Source organism: Mirounga leonina, unplaced genomic scaffold, assembly GCF_011800145.1.
Source record: "Mirounga leonina isolate KUSES-001 unplaced genomic scaffold, KU_Mleo_1.0 Mir_127, whole genome shotgun sequence".
Classification (NCBI taxonomy): Eukaryota; Metazoa; Chordata; class Mammalia; order Carnivora; family Phocidae; genus Mirounga; species Mirounga leonina.
Genome location: NW_023270316.1, coordinates 12,372,872 through 12,398,046, shown reverse-complemented (window position 1 = coordinate 12,398,046; position 25,175 = coordinate 12,372,872). Strand labels below are relative to the sequence as shown.

Sequence of the window (25,175 nt, the reverse complement as noted above, 5' to 3'; positions counted from 1 at the left end):
TCCCTCTCCCACTCCCCCTGCTTGTGTTCCTGCTCTCGCTATCTCTCTCTGTTAAATAAATAAATAAAATCTTAAAAAAAAAAAACCCAAAAAACAAAAAACATATTCACTGAGATTCTGGGGATTTGGACATGGACATCTTTGTGCAGGTGGAGGGCATTTTGCTATCCACCATGGGCAGTAAAAAGGCTAGAATATCGCCTTATACCATGGTGACTGACAAGCCCAGATCGTTTCTTAGTATTAGTTAAAGGGGGTAACACATTTAACTGAATCCTGCTAGCATGAGCTAATGTTTTCTTAGAGGGAATCAGTATGGCAAACAAGATAAAGAAGCATATTTGGATAGCATCAAATCCATTCCTCACATTCATAATTAATGTACGAAACAAACAAAAGAAAAAGCAAGCAAATATGTAAAAAATCCTGAGCATTGACTGTCCTATATGCATAAAAGTCCTAAATGTATATAAGCCTTCAAATGGGGAGGACCAATGCACTTCATTAACCTTTGTGAGGTTAGAAAGAGTATGAAATCTCACTAGAAGTAAGGGGGAAACTGGAGAATATTTAAATATTATGATATGGATATGGATATTTATAAATTAGATCCTTTGTTATTTGGAGTCAATACCTAGCCACCTAACAAACCACTTGGAAATGTTAAGAAATTAACACCAGTAGGGATGAGCAATCAAAAGATATTGCATCTAGTCTTGAAACATCTCCCCAAGATATTTATTACAAAGGGAAAAATAGTAACTTCATAGTGGAGAAACACAACAGATACCACCTTGATCAAGAGATCAAGGTCAATATCACCAAGAATAAGATACGTCAACATCATGTACCCTGGATAATGCACTGAGAAGGGTACAACATCCCTTCCGTAGATTTCTTGTCAAAAATACATAACTATATCACGAGAAAACATCAGACAAACCCAAACTGAGCAAAATGCTACACAATAACTGACCTGAATGCTTAAAAAATGTGAAGTTTGTGAAAAACAAGGAAGATGGAGGAACCGTCACAGACTGGAGGAGATTGAAGACATATGACAACTAACTGCAATGTGGGATCCTGGAAAAGAAAAAAAGGGTGTTCGTGGGAACAAATCAGTGAAAATCAAATTAGGTCAAAAAAAGGTCTGTAAAAAATTATCTCATATAGAAACAATAATTTTATATTGGATATAAAATTATACAAGCTTATATGGAATAATTTGTGTGCCATCAACATAAAATTTAACTCAGCATTTGTAAATGATTTCAATAAATAAAATGTATATCCAAAGGTTTCATCTGTGTGACTGAAATTTATATTAAAATGTATATAAAATTTATCAGCAAAGAATTGGTGAGACTATGATCTCACTGCTTGCTCTGCCATGTAGGATAGATAACCCCCAAGATACGTGAGCTTGGTAGTAGTGTACTTCATGATATGAAACCAGCGCCTATAGTTGTTATAGACTCAAGTACAATAATTAAAATACTGCAGGAGATACTTAACAAAATCTATGTCCAACCTTTTTGGTAATATTGTTAGTTTTAATTAAAAATTAAGTTTTAGAAATAAAAAAAAGCAAAGCCCACCCAACAGTACAGAAAGGCTTACAACGAAAAGGCAAAGTCTGCGGCTCCTAACTCCAGGCCATTCCCCAGACTTTTCTTTATTGTGTTAAAAAATACATAACATAAAATTTACCATCCTAATCATTTTTAAGTGTACAGTAAAGTAGTGTTAACTATATGCACCTTACTGTGTCACAGATCTTCAGATCTTTTTCATCTTGTAAGACTGAAACACTACACTCATTGAACGACTCTCCTTTTCTCCCCTCCCCAGGCCCTGGTAACCCTCATTCTATTCTGCTTCCTGTTTCTATGGGTCTGATTATGCTAAGCACTTCAAATAAGTGGATTCATACAATATTTGTGTTTTTGTGACTTGCTTATTTCACTTAGCATCATATCCTCAGGTTTCATCCATGTCTTAGCATATGTCAGGACTTGATTCTTCTTAAGGCTGAATAATATTCTGTTGCAAGGATGTACCACATTTTCTTTCTCCATTCATCTGTCATTGGATATTTAGGTTGCTTTCACTTCTTAGCTATCGTGAATAATGCTGTAATGAACATAGGTGTGCAAATACATGGTTTTCAATTCCTTTGGAACTATACCCAGAAGTGGGAATGCTGGATTATGTGGTAATTCTATTTTGAACTCTTTGAAGAACGGCCATACTGTTTTCCATGCATCGCAGACTTTTGTTTAATAACAGTTTTACTGAGATGTAATTTACATACCATACAATTCTAAAGTGTGCACTTCATTGGTTTTTAGCATATTCAGAGTTGTGCGACTATTACCACAATCAATCTGAGAACATTTTCATCAGCCCCAAAAGAAATCCTGTACACGTGAGCAGTCATTCTTCGATTCTCCTATCCTCCCCCCATCCCTGGGCAACCACCAGTCTGCTTTCTGTCGCTATGAATTTGCTTATTCTAGACATTCCATCTAAACAGAATCATACAAGGTGTGGGCCTTTGTAACTGGCTTCTAACGGTAGCCATTTGTAGTCATTTATGTTTTTGGTTTTTTTTGGAAATTAAACCTCCATAATTCTAAATAAAATGATTATATGTCTATTTCATGATGTATTAACTCTAAATTGTATGTATAGACTCCCAGCATGAAAAATGAGAATTTAGCTCATTTATAACACCCCTCTTATCATAGCTCCCTCTTCCTCCTCTTCTCAATTTCAGGTAGTTTTAAAAACTCTTTTAGGGGTGCCTGGGTGGTTCAGTTGCTAAGCATCTGCCTTCGGCTCAGGTCATGATCCCAGGGTCCTGGGATCGAGCCCCACATTGGGCTCCCTGCTCGGCGCGAAGCCTGCTTCTCTCTCTCCCACTCCCCCTGCTTGTGTTCCCTCTCTCGCTATGTCTCTCTCTGTCAAATAAATAAATAAAATCTTTAAAAAAAATAAAATAAAAACTTTTAGTTCTTTAATTGGTTACCTCAACATCTTTAAGTAAATCTGTAATTACTTATTTGTCTTAGTATTTCCTTACTTACAGGATAGGATATTAGGCCTTTGTACTCCTTTCTCTATTTTTTTAAAAAAGATTTTATTTATTTGTTTGAGAGAGAGAGTTTGAGCTGGGGGAGGGGTGGGCAGGGAGGAGCAGACTGCCCCATCTGAGCATGGAGCCCCACGTGGGGCCTCCATCCCAGGACCCTGAGATCATGACCTGAGACCAAACCAAGAGTCGGATGGATGCTTAACCGACTGAGCCACCCGGGCACACCTCCTTTCTTCTTTTTTTTTAAAAACCTGATCTCTCCTCTTTAATCTCCCAAGATCTGATTGCTGTGATTTTACTTTTATGTAGTCCAGCCTGATAACATATACATTCTGTTCTGTAATAGTCTTTTGTGAATGGCCTATTGGTTGATTATATAAATCAAAATCCAGTAAACAATAAACAGCATTGCCCTATTAGAATCATACATGTTCACTGCAGAGACAAATAATAGGATCTGATTCCATCTTCTTGGTAGGTTTTCTGATTCCATTCACTCACTGGTTCCAGGGTTCCACTCCTGTGCCAGGCCAAGGAGAAGGTTCCAAATGTCAGTGTCAAATGGATTTCTTTTTGGGATGCCTGGGTGGCTCAGTGGGTTAAGCATCTGCCTTCGGCTCAGGTCATGATCCCAAGGTCCTGGGATCGAGTCCAGCATTGGGCTCCCTGCTTGGCGGGAAACCTGCTTCTCCCTCTGCCTGCCGCTCCCCCTGCTTGTGCTCTTTCTCTCTGACAAATAAAATGAATAAAATCTTTTAAAAAAATGTTCAAATGGATTTCTTTTCTAATGCTCCCCCAATTGTTCCATTTGAGGAACATTTAGTTTGCAGGACATAACTGTTGTTATCGTTTTAAAAAAAAAATAATTGCATTTATTTTTTTTTCTGCCTGACAGAATAAATATACACCTTTACCTTATTCTGAAATTATCCAACCCTTCAATCATGTTATGGAAAGCACTTTCTTCTAGACTCATTCTTACAGCTTGTTCCCCTTAAGGTTGATTGCTCCACAGGGTTGGGGCACAACCATGATCCTGGGACTTCCTTTTAGTGCTCGGACTTCTGCTGTTGGACCCCAGGACACACCGACTTCCTTCCTTCCTCCCTCCCTCCTTCCTTCGCTCTTTCCCCTGGAACACATCATCAGAAAGGGTGCTTGGCAAACACATTTTCTGTGTGCCTGAAAATACCTTTATTTTGTTCTTATATCTGAATAAGCTTCTCCGTTGGAATTGAATTGCTCTCAGGATTATGAAGACATTGCATCTCGTGTCTTGGCATCAGTTCTGCTGGAGAGTTTGATTCCAGTCTCTGTTTTTCCACTGTAGGCTTTTTTCCCCCCGCTCTGTGGAAACTTTCGGGTTTTTTTCCCTCTGCTCATGAGCATGTATAAAGATGTGGGTCTTTTATCTTTCATTTTCTGGAGTATTTTTAATTGGGAGCCATCTTGAGCTCTGGGAAACTTTCTTTTACTTTGTCTTATGTTATTTCTTCTCCTCCATTTGCTTGGTTCTCCTTTTCTCAAAAACTGTTAGTCAGATGTTGGCCTCTTGATCCTATCTTTTCTATCATGTTTTCCGACTCTTGGCATCATGGGAGATTTCTTTATTTTTCATCATTTGAATTTTTATTTAGCACAATAAGAGCTCTTTCTTGATTTATTGAAAGATGGACTATCTCCTTGAATCTCCCTGAGGGTACAAATTGAAACTGAAATTTCAAAATAAAACCCCTTCTCGTCTGTAAATCATCTCAGTTCCCTATCAGGGTCCCATTTGCTCATCCAGGGTCTTCTAAGTTGCTGGATTCTTCCTAAATTCAGTGAGCCTTCTTTATTTGTTTTTTTAAAGAAGGAAGGAATATGTAGAGTTTTCTAGGTGGCCGGCCAGCGTTTCCCCTGCAATGGGGCCAGAAAATCAATGTCCTCAGTGGGCCTTTCCTCTGAATGAGAGGCTGGTGGTGGCAGTTCTGGTGTGTGAGTAAGAAGCAGTGGTGGACTGGGGGTGGGGGCTCACCCTGACTCATGAGAGCCAAGTGTGCACATCTCTTCCTGATCCCACCTTCACACTTCAGGTGAGTGGCCTGATATCAGCCAAGGTGGGAGTCTTTACACCGACGAAATTGGCCAATGCTACTAATCAGGGCTGTCCCCCTCCCTCCACCTCCCACCCCCCGCCCTGCAGAAAGCCAATTGTTAAATATTTGCCAACACATCACTGGTAAGGAGGGTTCCTAGATAGGTTTCACTTTAGGAGTATGTGGGTGGGGTTTAATCTGCATTTTCCCAATGACCGATAGTATTATACACTCTTCTATGTATCTAATAGCCATTTGTATATCTTCTTAGGGAAAATATCTATCCCAACCTCTGCCCATTTTTAAATTGGATGTTGGTTGTAAAGATTCTTTATATATTCTGAATACAAGTCCTTAATTAGAAATATGATTTGCAAATATTTCTCCCCAATATGTTGTCTTTTTTTTTCCAAAAATTTATTTATTTATTTGACAGAGAGAGAGAATAAAAGCAGGGGGAGCAGCAGAGGGAGAGGGAGAAGCAGACTCCCCACTGAGCAGGGAGTGGGACTCAGGACTCAATAGACTCAGGACTCAATCCCAGGACCCTGAGATCATGACCTGAGCCGAAGGCAGACACTTAATCGACTGAGCCACCCAGGGCACCTGTTGTTTACCTTTTAATTCTCTTAATGGTGTCTTTTGATATGTGAAAGTTTTAAGTATTGATAAAATTAATTTATCAATTTTTTTATGGATCATGCTTTTGTTGTCATAGCTATTCATAGTTATCCTTTCCCAAGATCACAAAATTTGCAATCATGTTTTCTTATAAAAGTTTTATATAGTTCTTATATTTAAGTCCATGATCCATATTTTAGTTAATTTTAGTGTATGGTGTGAAGTAAAAGTCAAAGTTTATTTTTTCCATGTGGATATCCAATTGTCCCAATACCATATGTTGAAAAGATTCTTTCCCCCACTGAACTGCCTTGCAACCTTTGTCCAAAAGTGGTTGCTCATCAGTATAAGGGGTTATTTCTGGACTTTCTCTTTGGTCCCATTGATTTATATTTCTATTCTTAATACTAATGCCACACTCCCTTGATTATTGTAGCCTTACAATAAGTTTCAAAATCTGGTAGTGCAAGTCCTCCAACTTTGTCCTTCATTTCTAAGATTATTCTGACTATCCTAGGCCTTCTGTATTTACATATAAATTTTAGGGTCAGCTAAAACAGAGAGGGGAGAGGGGTGAGGAAGGGAACTAATTGGCATGCATATCATTAGTAATACTAATTAGTAATACTAATAATGTATTTTTTACATTATCAGATTATCTTCAGGCCGTATGTTTTCTTTTCTTTTTTTTTTTAAAGATTTTATTTATTTGACAGAGAGAGACACAGCGAGAGAGGGAACACAAGCAGGGGGAGTGGGAGAGGGAGAAGCAGGCTTCCCGCCGAGCAGGGAGCCCGATGCGGGGCTCCATCCCAGGACCCTGGGACCATGACCTGAGCCGAAGGCAGATGCTTAACGACTGAGCCACCCAGGCGCCCCAGACTGTATGTTTTCTGTATCCTTTTCTGTTTTGTGTTTCAAATGATATAATATTGATTATTCATATTAAATTCCACAGCTGGTTTCTGGCCCAAGATGGTAACATAGGAAGACCCTGAACTCATCTCCTCCACTGACATACCAAATCTACCTCTATTTATATAGCGATTCTTCCTGAAGGAGAACTGAGGGCATATTAAATTCTGCAAATATCTATCAAAACCTACTATACTCAACATGTTTCTCTAATATTTGCTCAGACTATACTGTATAAATTTATTTTTTGAAAAAGGAAAACAGAGGGTGAATGGTATGAGCCTAACAACCATACAAAGCTGTCACAATTGTGGGATGAATCAGCTCCCCTAAGGTGCAGATCTCTGTACCAGGCAGGGAGAAAATGGTATATGCACAGAAGTAAGCAAGTTTAGCAGAAGTAAGGTTATAAATGAGTAATGTGATAGGAAGTGTTATTTTGTTACAAGGTTCATGATACACGTTTCTTTCTGCTGATTACAGAAGTCACAAAATTATATGTGTGATTACATATTCAACAAAATTATATATGAAACACATTTACAAAAACCGGTTCTTTATAAAAACGATGTCTTTCCAAAAGACCAGTGTATTTCAGTGAATGACTGAAGCTTTTCTTTGTGATGACAAGCTATCCAGGACAGCTCAATATGACAACATGAAACAGTTTCGGTTCTCACATTCTGCTACATGTGGTCCGTGGGCTTTGTGGACAGGAAGAGAGGAGACAAGGCCTTCGTGAACTGGATTCTTCAGTATCCTTCAGGCCTTTAAATAATTTCCTTTAACTCTTCTATATGTGAGAAACTGCTGGGAAAGTCGGAATTTTCTACCTTTAAAGCAAGGTTTTGTTTTCTTTGTTTTTCTCTGTTTCTGTTTTGAAGGAGTAAGTTAATGATCGCAAACTTGGTGATTTAAAAGAATAGAAATGGGGCGCCTGGGTGGCTCGGTCGGTTAAGCGACTGCCTTCGGCTCAGGTCACAATCCTGGAGTCACGGGATCGAGTCCCACATCGGGCTCCCTGCTCAGTGGGGAGTCTGCTTCTCCCTCTGACCCTCCTCCCTCTCATGCTCTCTGTCTCTCATTCTCTCTCGCAAATAAATAAATAAAATCTTTAAAAAAAAAAAAATAGAAATGTAATCTCCCGCAGGTCTGGAGACCAGAAGTCCGAAGTCACAGTGTCAGTGGATTCCTCCCTCCTGGAGGCTCACAGGGAGGATCCTCCCTTTTCTCTTCTAGCTCTGGTGGCTGCCAGCATTCCGTGGCTCGGGAGCACAGCACTCCAATCCCTGCCTCTGTCTTCACAGAGACTCCTCTTTTTCTGTAGGTTCTCAATCTCCCTTTGCCTCCCTTTTATAAGGATACATGTGATTGCTCTGAGGACTTCTCCTGGTAAACCAGGTCCACATTAACTTAATCACATCTGCCAAGACCTTGTTTCCATACAGTTAGCATTTACAAACTCCAGGGATTAGGACCTACCTTTGGGGAAGCCATTACTCTACCCATCACACCTACATATCCATTTTTTTTTTTTTTACTATTGCTGGTCAGCCTCTCATTTCCCCACTTCCTTGGGGTAAAGTCATTGGTAGAACACACAGCAGCTTAGATGTCACCTCAGTGAAGGTGACAGGGGTTGCCACATTTGGTATGATGGATATGGTCTCAGACTCTGTCAGTGGCAAGGAAACGTCACTCTAGGTGCAAGATTGTGTGGACTTGAGCTGAACTGGTGAGGACTGGGGGCTGGCAGTTCTCTGAAGTTGGAGAAGCGACTGAAATTTCCAGACCTCAAAATACTTATACTGTAAGTACATCAGAGAGTTGTTCCTCAGAAAATGTATTTGCACATTTGTGTGTGTGCATAGGTGTGTGCCTATTATACTCAGGCCGACTCCATAATTTGCAGGGCTTGGTGCAAAATAAAAAGACAGTGTCCCTTGTTCAAAAAGCAGGACTAAAGTGCTATTGAAGGTACTGAGCCATACAGCCTTTTCCTTTTTCCACAGGGTCTCTCTTGACTCATCATACTGTTCATTTGCTATTTAATGTGATTTTAAGTAAAGAAGAAGGTAATTATTTTTTTCTGAATTTTACTGTTCATCTTTATATTATGTGAGGTCAGCAAATATAAGCACATTTAACTCATACGCCTAGTCATCAAAATCACAAAACTTGTATTTCATAGCTCATAAATGTATATCTGTTATGTTCTCACCAGAGCAGTGGAAACACTGCGTGACACTAACTCGACTGTTTTCGCTTTACCTCTTGACATGCACGTTCTGCCAACACTCTCAGCTTTTGCTTCCTGATGAGGAAGGAGGTCTGGAAGGATGAGGAACTGTGCGTAGCTCTATCTTCAGTGTAAGTCACTGGCTAACTCAGGGAATTAGCACATGTCTTAGAAAGGATGTGGTAGGGTTCCTTGGTTGTGTTTCTTAGAACACCATCGCCTTCCTTCTGCTTGGAGTGGGAAGTGTGGCCTCTTGGGGCTCTCAGCAGCCCTGCTTACTTAGTTCACAGACATAACTCCTTACCTTGTGCTCACTGTGGGTCTCACTGGACTCCCACACATCGAGGGTCGGCCGCAATTCTGGGCTCTTGGGGCATCAGGAATTCTCTAGGCCAAGAGGCAGGAAGGCATGGCGGCAGATGGTGCGTATGGGTGTATCTCCACTGTGCGTGCACGTGCTCCTGCATCCCAACGAACTTCACTCAGAAAACACAAGTGCAAAGACAAAATTATTCAGAATTTCAAGATGGTGACAGCAGAGCATTAAATGAAGCACAGGGGTCCTTCTAAGCTCAGGGCCCTCAGTGACCGTTCAGGGCCCTCGGTGACCGCCCAGGTCGTGCGTCCGTCAAGCCAGCTCTGGTTTTATTTGCTCTCATGAAGTATTAACTAATGTTTAAGGCCGATGGTTCAGTTGAAGTTCTTTCATACTCTCCTGGTCCCTACCTCTACTAACCTCACTGTGAGTGACACACTGAAAATCCTTCAAGCTCTGGAGTCAGACACACCTGATTTGGCATCTGTTTTTTTTTTTTTTTTAAAGATTTTATTTATTTATTTGAGAGAGAGAGAATGAGAGACAGAGAGCATGAGAGGGAGGAGGGTCAGAGGGAGAAGCAGACTCCCTGCCAAGCAGGGAGCCCGATGTGGGACTCGATTCCGGGACTCCAGGATCATGACCTGAGCCGAAGGCAGTCGCTTAACCAACTGAGCCACCCAGGTGCCCTCAGTTTTTTTTTTTAAGATTTATTATTTGAGAGAGAGCGAGAGAGAGCACGGGGGGTGGGGTGGGGGAGCCAGCAGAGGGAGAGAGAGAATCCTGAAGCAGATTCCCTCCCCACTGAGTGTGGAGCTCAACCAAGGCTCGATCCCAGGACCCTGAGATCATGACCTGAGCCGAAATCAAGAGTCGGACACTTAACCCCCTGAGCCACCCAGGTACCCCAGCATCTCAATTTTGGTGCTTATTTTGTGTGTAGGTGGGCGGCCACAAGTGAGAAGATGCAGATAATGACACTTAAGTCATGGTGGTGTTGTGGGGATGAAAGGCATAATACATAAAGGGTCTAGTCCTAGGAGTCCCACAGAGCAAGGGAGGGTTAAAAAATGGGAGAAGTTTCTGTTACAAAGAGAGAGAATGGTTTGCATAAACATGCCTATGATCTGCTCCCTCAGTGTTTAAGAGATGGGACAAGCAGACCACAAACCTAGGTCTGGTTCCAGCTTCCCCAAGCAACAGCCTCATGAACTTGGTAAGTCATGTCACTCTTCACGTATGATTCCTTATCTGTATGACTGTGATATTACCTACCTCATCAAGTCACAGAGAAGTTTCTTGAGATATTACATATGGAAGCACTCTGTAAAATGCCACCGAATGTCAGTCACTACTCAGCAGACTGCCCCATTTGCTGAGTTGCCATAGGTGGGGATCATTAAAGAGAAGTTTCCTTACTCTCCACAACCTTGCCCTCGGTCCCTGATGAGTTTTATCAGTTGTGTCCTGTCTAGCTTCTCAAGGCTCAAAACGTTTACATTCTGATCTGTCGCTTTTCTTTCTCACATTGGTTTTAGACTTGATTTTATTTTCCAATATATTCAGTGCTCACCACTGGTTCTTCTGCCATCATGGCCCAGTTATCTTTTGGCATGTATTCCATGCCATTCACGTATAGTTCCCGAAACGTTCATGGGAACAATGTCCCCCCCCCCAATATTTTTCTGGAAAGATAACTGTGTCGCTTCAGTGGGAAAATATAAAACCACACAGCATACTTTCCCTTCAATTCAGGAGTCTGTGACTAGACAAGAAAAACAGCTTCCATTAACTTAATGTGTTCCCGATCTCTGAAAACAAGGTTTTCTGGAACAAACATCAGAGTATTATATTACTTTAGGGATTCTACTCTCTGAATATCCTACACACAAGCAACAAGGCCAACATAGTAGGCCAGAAACTCAAAGAATACATTTTACTCTTGACTTTATTGAACTGGTATGTCCAGAGAAAAAAAAACAGTTCTCTGTACGGAAGTTTTCTTATCTGTAAAACAGACCAAATAATTTCTCATCATCTGGGAGACCGTGTCCTAAGATCCTACCTAGCGTGTTACCATTAGTGAGAATGGAGTGGGTCTGCAGAGATTAGATATGCATTAACGCTCTCTACGCCAGCGTATTAGTGAGGCATGTTTGCTCTCCACAGTAAGTGCACTGGGAAACTCTCTTTTGAATCACATCGATGTTTCTCTAAACCTAGTAACCGAGAAAAGCTGACATCCTTCCTGAAGATAAGAAAGTCACTCCCACATTATCATCAAAATCAAGTGGGCAATTGTTTTTTAGATAGCTTTATTTTTCTGAATGTAAAAGTAATATGTGAGTCCAGTTGAGGAAGGGAGTCCATGGACGGGAGGGCTTCAGCAGGAATCCATGCGGACCCTTCAGGCTCAGGAGCATGTTTTTGCATAAGGAAAGGGCAGACGGACCACACTGCATCGCAAAGGGGAGCAAGGAAGCCAGGCCTGGTTACTTGGTGTCTCTAACCCTGTGTTTTCTGTCGATACACACAGAGAATTATCTTTCCCGCTTATTGTACAGAGGAGAGGTAGTCTCTGTTCAGTGTGTGGCATACAACAAGGGCTGTATAGCTACTTTTCTCTCTGATCTATATTCATAACTATATCTATATAAGTTTCAGGTGTACAGCTTTATAACTGGACCTCTGCAAACACTACAAAGGGATCACCACCACAAGTCTAGTGACCATCCATCACCATACCGTTGACCCCCTTCCTTCATTGTGCCCACCCCTCACCCCCTTCCCCTCTGGTAACCACCAGTCTGTTCTCTGTATCTATGACCTTGTTTTCTTTTGTTTGTTCACTTGTTTTGGATTTTTTTTAAGATTCCACATATGAGTGAGATCATACAATAGTTGTCTTTCTCTGTCTGACATACTTTTCTTCACATAATACCCTCAAGGTCAATCCATATTGTCAAAAATGGTCAAAATTTCATTCTTTTTTATGGCTGAATAATATTCCATTGTATATATACCACATCTTCTTTATCCATTCATCTGTCGATGGGCACTTGGGCTGCTTCCACTTCTTGGCTATTGTAGATAATGCTGCTATGAACATAGGGTTGCAGGTATCCCTTTGAATTCATGTTTTTGTATTCTTTGGGTAAATACCCAGTAGTATGATTGCTGGATCATAAGGTAGTTCTATTTTTAACTTTTTGTGGAAACTCCACATTGTTTTCCACAGTGGATGCACAAGTGTGCATTCCCACCAACAGTGCACAAAGGTTCCTTTCTCTCCACATCCTTCCCAACACCTGTTGTTTCTTGTGTTTTTTATTTTAGCCATTCTGACAGTTTTGATTTGCATTTCCCTGATGGTAAGTGATGATGAGCATCTTTTCATCTATCTGTTGGCCATCTGGATGTCTTCTTTGGAGAAATGTCTGTTCATATCTTCTGCCCAGTTTTTAATTGGATTATTTGCTTTTTTTTTGGTGTTGAGCTGTATAAGTTCTTTATATATTTTGGATACTAACCCTCTATGGGATATGTCACTTGCAAATATCGTCTCCCATTTGATGTAGTCCCAACAGTTTAATTTTGCCTTTGTTTCCCTTGCCTTGGGAGACATACGTAGAAAAAACTTGCTACAACTGATATCAAGGAAATTAGTGCTTGTGTTCTCTTCTAGGATTTTTATGGTTTCAGGTCTCACATTTAGATCTTTAATCCATCTTGAATTTATTTTTGTGTATGGTGTAAGAAAGTGGTCCAGTTTCATTCTAATTCTAATTTTTGGAATAGTTTGAGAATAGGTATTAACTCTTCTTCAAATGTTTGGTAGAATTCACCTGTGAAGCCATCTATCCTGGACTTTTTTTTGTTGGGAGTTTTTGATTACTGATTCAATTTCTTTGCTGGTAATCCATCTGTTCAAATTTTCTATTTTTTCCTGTTTCAGTTTTAGTAAGTAATATGTTTCTAGGAATTTATCCATTTCTTCTAGGTTGTCCCTGTTTGTTTTTTCTAATATTCTCTTATAATTGTTTGTATTACTGTGGTATTTGTTGTCATTTCTCTTCTGTCATTTGTGATTTTATTCAGGTCCTTTCTCTTTTTTTCTTGATAAATATGGCTAGTGGTTTATCAATTTTATTGATTTTTTCAAAAAACAAGCTCCTGGTTTCACTGATCTGTTCTATAGTGTTTTTTTGGTTTCTATATCATTTATTTCTATTCTAATCTTTATTATTTCCTTCCTTCTGCTGGTTTTAGGTTTTGTTTGTTGTTCTTTTTCTAGCTCCTTTAGGTATAAAATTAGGTTGTTTATTTGAAATTTTTCTTGCTTCTTGAGGTAGGCCTATATTGCTATAAATTTCCCTCTTAGAACTTTTTGCTGCATCCCAAAGGTTTTGAATCATATGTTTTCATTTTCATTTGTTTCTATGTACTTTTTAATTTTTTTTTAAATTTCCTGGGTGACCCATCCATTGTTTAGTAGCATGTTATTTAATCTCTGTGTATTTGTGGTCTTTCCAGAATTTTTCTTGTGGTTGACTTCTAGTTTCATAGTGTTGTGGTCAGAAAAGATGCATGGTATGACTTCAATCGTTTTGAATTTGTTGAGACTTTTTTTGTGGCCTAATATGTGATCTATTCTGGAGAATGTTCCTTGTGCACTTCAAAAGAATGTGTATTCTGTGTTTTAGGATGGAATGTCCTGAATATATCTGTTAAATCCACCTGGTCCAGTGTGTCATTAAAAGCCATTATTTCCTTTTTGAGTTTCTGTTTGGATGACCTGTACATTGATGTAAGTGGTGTGTTAAAGTCCCCTACTATTACTATATTAATATTGATTAGTTCTTTTATGTTTGTTATTAACCATTTTATGTATTTGGGTACTCCCATGTTGGGTGCATAAATATTTACAATTGTTCTATCTTCTTGCTGGATTGTCCTCTTTATTATTACATAGTGTCCGTCTTTGTGTCTTATTACAGTCTTTGTTTTAAAGTTTATTTTGTCCAATATAAGTATTGCTACTCTGGCTTTCTTTTGACATCCATTTCTATGACAGATATTTCTCCATCCCCTCACTTTCAATCTGCAGGTGTCTTTAGGTCTGAAATGAGTTTCTTGTAGGCAGCATATAGGTGGGTCTTGTTTTTATCCATTCTGTTATCCTCTGGCTCTTGATTGGACCATTTAGACCATTTACATTCAAAATAATTATTAATACATATGTATTTATTGTCATTTTATTACTTGTTTTGTGGTTGTTTCCAAAGATTCTCTCTGATCCTTTCTTGTCTTTCTCTCTTTCATGGTTTGCTAGTTTTCTTTAGTGATATATTTTGATTTCTTTCTCTTTATTCTTTGCAATTTTATGAGTGGTTCTTGATATATGGTTACCATTAGCTTTGTATATAACCTCTCCTGCATATAGCAGTCTATATTAATTTGATGGTCTTTTAAATTTGAACTTATTCTTTACTCCTCTATTCCCCACATTTTAGGTAAATGTCATATTTTAAATCCTTTTATATTGTGAGTTTCTTGACTTACTTTTTAGAGAAATATTCATTTTTACTGCTTTTGTGTTTTCTACCTTTATACTGTCACTTCTGGTCTCTTTTTTCCATTCAAAGAGTTCTCATTATTTCTTGCAGGGCTGGTTTAGTGGTAATGAACTCCTTTAGTTTTTGTTTTCTGAGAAACTCCTTATCTCCCATTCTATTATGAATGATAACCTTGCTGGAAAGAGTATTCTTGGCTGCAGATTTTTTCCATTCAGCACTTTGAAAATATCATGCCACTCTCTTCTGGCTTGGAAAGTTTCTACTGAAAAAACCCTGCTACCCCTATGGGTTTTCCCTTGTATGTTACTGTCTTCTTTTGTCTTGCTGCTTTTGCTATTTTTTCTTTATCAGTATATTCTGCCTATTTATTTATTTATTTAATTTTTTTGAGAGAGAGACAGTGTGAGCAGGGAGAGGGGCAAAGGGAGACGGAGAAAGAGAGAATCCCAAGCAAACTCCATGCTGAGCATGGAGCCTGACACGGGGCTTGATCCCACAACCCTGCGATCATGATCTGAGCCGAAATCAAGAGTCAGACACAAATAGGTTCAAAGGAAAAGAATGGAAAGGTATATGCCATGGAAAATGAAAAAAATATATAAGAAAGCTGGAGTGGCTATATATATATAAGATATAGAAGACTGGAACAACACTATCAACCAACTGGACCTAGTTGATATCTAAATAACACTCCACCTAACAAAAGCAGAATACTCAAGAGCACATGGAAACACAGTGTACTAAACTTCATGGGATGCAGCTAAACTCCATGGGATGCACCTAAAGCTGTGAATTTCTGTATTAAAAAAGTGAAAATAGGGCGCCTGGGTGGCTCAGTTGGTTAAGCGACTGCCTTTGGCTCGGGTCATGATCCTGGAGTCCCGGGATCGAGTCCCGCATCAGGCTCCCTGCTCAGCGGGGAGTCTGCTTCTCCCTCTGACCCTCCTCCCTCTCATGCTCTCTGTCTCTCATTCTCTCTCTCTCAAATAAATAAATAAAATCTTAAAAAAAAAAAGTGAAAATATCTCAAATCAATAACTTAAACTTCTACCTTAAGAAACTAGAAATAGAAGAGCAACCTGAATCCAAAGCAAGGAGAAAGAAGGAATTAATAAAGACTAGAGTGGGGGAGGGTGGCTGGGTGGCTCAGTCAGTTAAGCGACTGCCTTCGGCTCAGGTCATGATCCTGGAGTCCCAGGATCGAGGCCCACATCAGGCTCCCTGCTCATCAGGGAGTCTGCTTCTCCCTCTGACCCTCACCCCTCTCATGCTCTCTCTCTCTCTCCCTCTCTCTCTCAAAAAAAAAAAAAAAAAAAAAGACTAGAGTGGGGGGAAAATGAAAGAGAATAGAAAAACAATAGAGAAAATCAATGAAACCAAAAGTTGGTTCTTTGAAAAGAGCAACAAAATGGACAAATATTTAGCTGATGGAGGGAGAGAGGAAGAAAGGGAGAAAGAGAAATTCAAAGCACTAACATCAAGAATAAAAGAGAGAGCACCACTGCTGACCTTGCAGAAATTAACAGGATGACAAGGAAATAATATGAGCAGGTATACATCAATTATTTGAGAATCTAAATTAATAATCGATAACTTAAATGAAAAGGACAAATTCCTAGAAAGACACAAACTACTGAAACTGATTCAGGAAGAAGTAGAAAGTCTGAATAGACCTATAACAAATACAGAGATTGAACTAGTAATCGAAAACTTCCCCTGAAGGAAAGCCTAGGCCCAGGGGATCTCATGGGTGAATTCTGCCAAACATTTAAAGAGGAAAAAGATCCCAAACCTTTACCAACTCTTGGAAAAATACAGAAGAGGAGGATGCACTTCCCAGCTCATTCTAGGAGGCCAGCATTTCCCAAACCCCAAAACTGGATAGACATCACAGAAAAAGGCCAATATCCCTTACAGAAATGGAAGCAATTTTTTCCACAAAGTACTAACAAACTGAATCTAACAACATATGAAAAAGATTATACATCATGACTAAGTGGGATTTACCCCAAGAATGCACGATTTAACATACCAAAAATCAATGGAACACCTCAGATTCATAAAGGACAAAATCACATTATCATTTCAAGAGACACAGAAAAAGCATTCAACAAAATCCAATACCTTCTCATGCTAAAAACACGAAACAAACTAGGGACAGAAGGGAACTTCTTCAACTTGATCAAGGCCACTTCCCCCTAAGATCAGAAACAATGTCTGCTCTTGCCACTTCTATTCAACATTGTATCCAGCAATTCCACTACTAGACATATCACAAGAGAACTGAAAACATAAAAACTTGAACAGGGATATTTATAACAGCATTATTGATAATAGCCAACAAGCGAAACAACTCCAATGTCCATTGCCTGATAAATGGATAAACAAAATGTGTTCTATTATTCAGCCACAAAAAGGAATGAAGTACTGATCCATGCTATATGGATGAGACTTGAAAGCATTATGCTAAGCGAATGAAGACAACACAGAAGACTATGTATTGTATGAATCCATTCATAGAAACGTCCAGAAGAGTCAAATCCACAGAGATAGAAAACAGATGAATAGCTGCCAGGAGCAGGGAATGGAGGCATGGGGAGTTACTGTTAAGGGCTACAGGGTTCCTTTTTCGAGTCACAGAAATATTCTGGAATTATGCAGTGGTGATATTGTACAATGAAGAAGTCCCATGGGTGCCATGTCTCTGCCCTGTTCTTGGCCTATCAGATGGAGACCAGGATAGAAAATGTCATACCCCAAACAGATGTGAATAAAGGCAGATTCATCCTTAGAGAAGCAACGTTTATAAATGTGCACTGGTCTAAACAGTCTTTGAAAATTTCTTAGGGAGGAAATGTGTCTTTCCAATGTCTTTGTGCACAGTCGCCAGTTTCTGAGAGGCCACCGTGGGCCGGGTGCCGTGGCAGGTGGTTTCACAGACACGCCCACACCAGCTGCCTGTGGGGCAGGAGCCAGCATCTCTGCCCCAAGGTGCACACAGGGGAAACAACTGTTAGAACAGCCAGTCGAGACTCCTCTAAAGATCACACTGTCCTCCCCCATCCACCCTTATTGAGGCAAAATTTACACATAATATGGTGAATAGTTTTTAGGAAATTCTGGCCTAGGCTTCCCGAATAACCATACCAAAGAAACGTGCACTGCATGGATGTCTGTTTTAGTCATTTCTTAGCACAGAGGAGTTTAGCACTTACATCTTGAATGAACAGCTGATCTTGGGAGAGTAGAGACTCTTTAGATGCAATGCTTGAAGCATGAAGTTTTCTTGAGGTGCTCTTAAGATCGTTGAACTAGAGTTCTCTTGCTTTTAAGACAGAACCACCTGGTCCAGGGTGGCCTTCCATTCCATTTTGCTGACCTTCGGAACTTCTGTCCTGATACTTACAGATTTGCTCCACTTGCTGTGGCATTTTGGTGGCTCGGTTCAAGACCTTCTAATGTTTGAGTGATATAAAGTATTTCAAATGGAAAACTTAGGCTTTACATTTCAATTTCTTTTTTTTTTTTTAAGACTTTAAGCAATCTCTACACCCAATGTGGGGCTCGAGCCCACAAGCCTGAGATCAAGAGTCACACCTTTTACCATCTGAACCAGCCAGGCACCCCTAGATTTCAATTTCAAGCACAAAGCAGGAGTATTTCTTCACCTAATACTGAGTTTACAGGGTGAGTGATCTCTAGAAACCTAAAAGGCACATGGAGGGATTAGTTAGTCTGAAAATAAACACTCTGGAATAGAAAGTGTTTTACTTTTTGAATGACCACAGTATCTTTTTGGCTATTTATTAAAACAACTAAGCCATTCCACAAAATGACTCAGAAAAGATGATTTAAATATCACGATAGATCCAGCTTCTCTAAGGTCCTGCCTCTACCAGGCTACTCAAGTTATTTTTCAGACCTCAGAGCTGGTCACGTCTCCCTCTTCCCCACCCACCACCCTAACAAAACCTTCTTGGGCTTCTCACTAGCCACAGGACAAATTCCAAACTCCAGTGTGGCACATAAGAGTTCTCCCTCTCCAGGGCCAGCTTTCCGTCCAACACTGGTTCTTGTCACCTCAGATTCCACGTGAGAAGTTTCCCACACACAACCATGTTTTCTAGATCCTTATAACTGCATGGGCTGCTCCCTCTGCCTGAAATACCCTCCCCTACTTTGCAATGTCTGTCTTTGTTAAGTTGGCCCGACTGTCCCTGGTGCTGTGGACACAGTTCTGGTTCAGGCACTGACAACATGGTATTGCCACAAGAGGGTCCCCAAAACACAGCACAGGGTGTGGCACGTGGCAGGTGGCTGGGATGCGTCAGTGTAACGAGTAAGAGGACTTGGGTTAATTTCTGATGTAATTGTGTGGTCAACCTGTGACTGCTCCAGGTGGGTTGCTCTGTCTCACAATGACCCCGGGTTGTTTGCTTCTCCTCGTTTCCTTGATTGCTTTGTGAGAGGCTGATAAGAAGGAAGACATGCCAGAAGGGAATGGATTGGCTCCAGAAGTGCTTCCTCTGGCCTCGATCAGAGCATCATGCTTCCCCAAATTACCCAAAATGGCGCAAACTTGTCCCATTAGTTACCATGCACTAGTGCTAAGGTGCGTCCCATAGCTTCCCTGGCCACCGTGTCACCCGAATAGAATGACTTAAAGTAAAAGGAGCTCATAACCAGAGTCACAAAGTCAATGTCTGATGCCCGTAGTCCTGCCGAAGTTTTTACTGGGCTCCCAGTAAGGAGGGTACTGCCCCTGGGAAGATGGACAGTTATGGAAGAGCTGTTCTCGGTAGTTGGGAGATTCAGACTCTTGGCCATTAGGCTCAGGAGTCGGGTGCTGGGAGGCAGGTGGCGGCCACGTCTGGGGGTGGATTTGGTGGTTGAGGTGTACCCCCGGAATGAAGCAGCCCTGCAGGGACTGGGGCCGGACCACAGGCCGATGTCCCTCGTACACCTGCTCTACCCAACTGCCCTTTCACCTGCTGCCCTTGGCCTTCTGATGCACATGGTCCCCTGGAAGCTTGTGGCCGAGACAGCCTTTGTCCAGGGGCCCAAAGGAGAAGCTCATGTCCTTCCGTGGTTTTAGGATCACTCGTGTTTTCCTTCAGCAATTGTTTGACTCAGCGATTGAAAACTGAGTTTCTTTTCCACAGGCAACTAACAAGCAAAGGTGGGCGATCATCTGGGTCTTTGATTATAGATGCTTTTGTCTTAGCCCCTCTCTTGCCCCTGGTTTATGTTCTCCCCACTCTTCCACTTTCGACCTCACAATCTTCCTGAAATTATTTACGGGACAATGTGAAACATAAAGCAATTGGTTAAACACACTGGAGGCTTAATCTGAAGACGAAAAGGCCCGTCTCTTCTTGCCCTAACTCTCAGGTCGCCCACGAGCCACTGTTAGTTGCCCGGACTGGCTTGGGGAACATTGGCACAGGGGACTTGGAGTTTGGTCCTGACTCTGCCAGCAAATCACTGTACCCTTTGAGCCTCCCTTCCTGTTATGCAGCTCACAGTGAAGTGGGGAAGAATAACAAGATAAGCACGAGACACTGGGGGCAGATGCTTCATCAGCACAGTGGCCCAATCACGGCGACTGTTCACTTGCTGCAATGCGCCGCCAGCTCCGTGCGTTCTGCCACCAAGGGGCAACCGAGACTGGGTAGGCAGCTCAGGGTTGGGGCCGAACTGTGGCCGGCCCTTGGCTTCTTAGCCACTCACGGAGATGATCATTCTGGAAGTGGTGTGGTGTTGTGGGTGCACAGGGAGAAGGCAAAGGCTCCAGGCTGATGACTTGCAGATAGAAGAACATTCAGAAGCAATGCTGAGGCCTGAGAGGGGGCTGGGGGGAGCTGTCAGCTCGTCCCATCTCTGCGCCTCCCTCTCTGGCCTCGGACAGCTGGAGATGGCCACTGTGAGAGCCGTCCTGCCTTCCTTCTCCTGGACTCCAAATTCTGTGTCCTGAATGCCTTGTGGAGGGGCTGGCTGGCCGGCTTCCTCCCCCCTGCTCCCCTTCCTCCCTCCCTTCGTTCCTCCCTCCCTCCCTCCCTCCCTCTTTCCTTCCTTCCATCTTTCCTCCTTCCTCCCTCCCTCCCTCCCTTCCTCTCTTTACTCCCCCTCATTCCCCACTTCTCTCAATTCCATTAATCCAATACATGGAGCGTTTCTGAGTTGCCAGGCACTGTGCTCAGCACGAGGAGAAACTGAATGAGAAGGAGCCCTCGTGTCTGCTCTTGTGAAGCTTGATTTCTGGGCAGGTTATTCTGATACTCAGGAAATAACTAAGGCTGGGGGTGGGTGGAAGGTTTCAAAGCCGCACCCCCTGTAAGTGAGCGGCAAATGCTCCGATCAAGAGCTTTAAGGGCGCTTTAAAACACTGGAACATGTCACTGAAGGGTATGAGGGATCTTCTTATCTTCAGATTAAAAATAAAAACGATTAGGCTAAACCATTCCTTAAAATAAGCATCTTAAAGATATTAAAAGAGCTAGCTAATTTAGACAGAGCTTCTGTTGAGTACTACATTTTGGTGGGAAATATGACTTTTGCTATCAGGCCCTCTTGACACTGAGTTAGAGATTGGGAATCACGTGAAGAAGTGATTCTTCAACCTTAATGGGTGAAGAATCCCCTGGGGTCTTGTTGAAATGCAGATTTTGGCTAGTAGGTCTGGGATGGGGGCCAAGACCCTCTAGCAAGCTCCATGGACTCCTCTGCTCCAAGCTGGTCCACATCGTCACCAACAGGAACTTAGATCAAGGCCTCTGACCGTGGCACGACCGATATTCTGGGCCAGGTAACTCTTTGTTGTGGGGTTGTCCCGTGTATCGTAGGCCCTTAGCAACATCCCTGGCCTCTACCCACTAGATTCCAGTAGTTCCCTCCCCCCTGTTGTGACCACCCCCAAAAATATCTCCAAACATTGCCAAATGTCCCGAGGGGCAAAATCATTCCCAATTGAGAACTACTGGATTAGATGATTTTCAAAGGCCCTCTCGAGTCCAGGTGTCTTGGCTCAAAAGCCCATATCAAAACCTCTCAGTCTGAAAACATGCATGCCACCAAGCCCAGCAAAGATGGCCCCAACGCTGGCCTCTCTCTGTCCTTTTGAAGATATAAATGCACAGATCCACCTGTCTTCACAACAGGCACATGCCGCAGCACCTGTTCCCCCAAAAGGTGGGGTACAGTGGCATTTGCACCCTGAAAGGGACGCTGGTGTGTGGCATGACTGCCGTGGGGTTGACAGGGAGGGGACCCCAGGTGTTCCACGGCACGGATGAGCGTGAGCCAGCCTGATGAGACAAGCACCAGAGCCTTCCCCGAGAGGTAAGGGGGTGAAAATTCATCTAAATCAGCAGAATGCATCCCTTTCTTTACAAGGGGACTTTGCTCCCATTATCGGCAGGTCCTAGGAGTGTGTGAGGGCTTTAAACGGGATTGGATGAGCAGCCAATGACTCAGTGCACATCGCGACAATGGCAGAAGTCCAAAGCTAACTCAAGAACAGCATTTCAGCCACTGCCCTGGGATGAGGAGCCAGTGAGATGGGGAAGCCAAGGACAGAGCAAGCAGAAAGGTCCATCTGTGAAAGGCCACTGCATAATGGGATGCCCATGGATTTGAAAATGCACTATTAGCTTTTATTGCTCTGAAAGAAAAACAAGAGGGTATTTCAGCAGTCGGATAAATGACTATGCTTCACAAGCAACAGAAACAACTCTTGGGACAGAAAGTTACATAGACAACCACTCTCGGGAAATCTCCAGAGAGAGTGCTGCCATTACCTAAGGAGGTGGAGGAGAGGGGCGTGTGTGTGTGTGTGTGTGTGTGTGTGTGTGAGAGATATGGAAAAAAACAGAAGGATAATCCAAAACACTTAAAATTGATTTTCTTTAAGGAATAGGAAAAAATAGAAGGTAGAAGCATAGAGGCTGAACTTCTTTATATGTACCTTTTTTCCTTATATATTTGATCCTGGAAACATCTGAACTGAAGAACTAAAAATAGAGTAGTTTCAGGCTCACAGCAAAATTGAGGGGAAAGTACAGAGAGTTCGCCCAGACTTCCTCCCCACCCCCCACAGGCACAGCCTTCCCCGCTGTGGGCATCCTGCCCACTGGTCACACTGCATGAATCAACACTGACATGTCCTTATCATCCAAAGTCCAGAGGTGACATTAGGGTTCAGTCTTGGTGATGTATGTTCTACGGGCTCTGACAAATGTATAATGATTTATATCCAGAAGTTTCCCCGCCCTAAAAATCCTGTGCTCCATCTATTCATCCCTCCACCTCTTAGCCCCATGGCAACCACTGATCTTTTTTTTTATTATCTGCATAGATTTGCCTTTTCCAGAATGTCCATGGAGTTGGAATGACACCATATGTTGACTTTTCAGGCTGGCTTCTTCACTTCTCAATATGCATTTGAGTTCCTTCCATGCCTTTTTGTGTTATGTGAATTTTTTGCCAAGTTGTAAACAAAATTGAATTTGAAAGGAACAATCTCTACAAACTGAAAACAAAATGATACAGATGACCTTAACTATTCTAAATGACTTTAACACACACTAATTTGACTGGACATCCCAGGCTGGTTAAACCCTAAGGACAAAATAACTGCAGAAATGGTTTTACATGGTTTTCAACACTTGGAATTATTCAGTCTTTTTTTTTTTTTGCGATAGTGTTGGTATTGTTATTCTGAGGTTGCCAGATATATAATAATGTGGAATAAAGCAAATAATTAGTGATATTCTAATTCTACCATTTTTTTAAACGTAAACTCTACCCCCAATGCGGGGCTTGAACTAATGACCCCGAGATCAAGAGTCCCAAGCTCTACCGACTGAGCCAGCCAGGCGTCTCTGATTCTACCATTCTTGATGTGAAAACCAGGACTGTCAGTGTGGAAGAAAGGGGATAGAAATGGAACAGAAGAAGAGGTTAAGTGAGTATCTAAAGTTTCCAATATGAGTTGAGAGAAGCATTATGAGTTCCAGGGTAGGAGGTATTTCATAGATGTGTAATCCTAGCTCTCCCACTGTAAAGGACTAAAACCAATGACGAACCCAGAGCAAGGATCATCTCTAGTGTCCAGACCATGGTTTGTAAATTTCTTTTCTTTTCTTTTTCTTGGTTGGTAAATTTCTAACTAAAAAAACCTCCAGGGGTTCCTGGAGAACAGGCTGATTCTGGGATGTCCCAGATGATTCTGAGACATCTGATGATGTCAAATAGTGAGGAAGTTATTAAAGACTTGGGAGTCATGACAACAGGGCTCAGGAAGCAGCCTGCAGAAACCCCCACTGGCCAAGATGAGCCCATATGAATAGCAATAAGAAAAATTATTGCAATATGAGACATCAAATATGTTTAACTCCATGCATTCATAATAGCCCTGAAAAGAAAAACACACTGGCCATTGTAGGAGGATGCAAGTGAACGAAGTCATGATTTTGAAAGCTGGTAATCAAAGGAAGAGAGTTCAGTATTCATCCCTCTTTTCCTACACAAATGTACTGAGTGCCACCCAAAGGGCAGATGAGGGGAAGTTTTTCTTAGAAGAACCCCAGTTAGTCAATGAAGACAGAACATCACTGTTTGCAATCTCTAACCAATGAATGGAACTGACTATCATAACAGCCCCACCAGACATTACCTGCCTCTGGATAGAGCACTACACAACCACCTATGAAACAGTCTTGCCAAAAAAAAAAAATCCAAATTTGAGTCTGATCAAGCCTCTAGATGTGATGACTCATAGACAGGCAGTACAGAGGACAGAAGAACATGTTATGGGAGACTATGGGCTACATGCTGCAAGATCCAGCAGGAAACTCCACAGGACAAATGGCCCACCTTCACCAGCAACTAGATTCAGGGAACTAAAAAGTGGAGCAGAAACCTATCGCTGAAAAGGGCCCAAAAGAAGCATTTGATTCTCAAAATGTGTGTAATGACAAAAGAAACCGGTTTTTCTAAGTATGATATGAATGGGGTAACTGGAGATAACACTGACGGGTATGACTTAATATCATATTTGATGATATTAAGGGATACTTGTTAGTGCTCAGGCATAATAAGGGTAACTTTATCCTTTGGAGCTGCGTCCAGCAGTGTCTGGGATGTGCTTCTAAACGACACAGGAGGGGTGGGGCACACAACTGTTGACCTCGGGGTCCCGAGTTCAAGCCCCACGTTGGGTGTAGAGCCTACTTAATGTACAAATAAATGACACAGGTCGGGGAGTGGATAAGAAGGGAAGACCGGCCATGAGTTGACCATTGCTGATGCCGGGGACCGGGTTCATGGCGGGGGG

At 41.8% G+C, this 25,175-nt stretch overlaps 1 protein-coding gene across 12 annotated transcripts in view; it reads right to left on the bottom strand.

Annotated features, from left to right (window-relative positions):
- Positions 1-554: 554 nt before the first annotated feature.
- DOCK9 (dedicator of cytokinesis 9) overlaps positions 555-25,175 on the bottom strand; it is a 325,732-nt gene continuing 301,111 nt past the window's right edge. For all 12 annotated transcript variants that reach the window (XM_035003134.1, XM_035003138.1, XM_035003141.1 and 9 more), the window contains 2 exons: positions 9,255-9,426; positions 555-1,083 (listed from right to left, as the gene is read on the bottom strand). In XM_035003134.1, the coding sequence (XP_034859025.1) occupies positions 9,274-9,426 (153 nt within the window). In that variant the 3' untranslated portion in view covers positions 555-1,083; positions 9,255-9,273. The remainder of the gene's footprint in view (positions 1,084-9,254; positions 9,427-25,175) is intronic.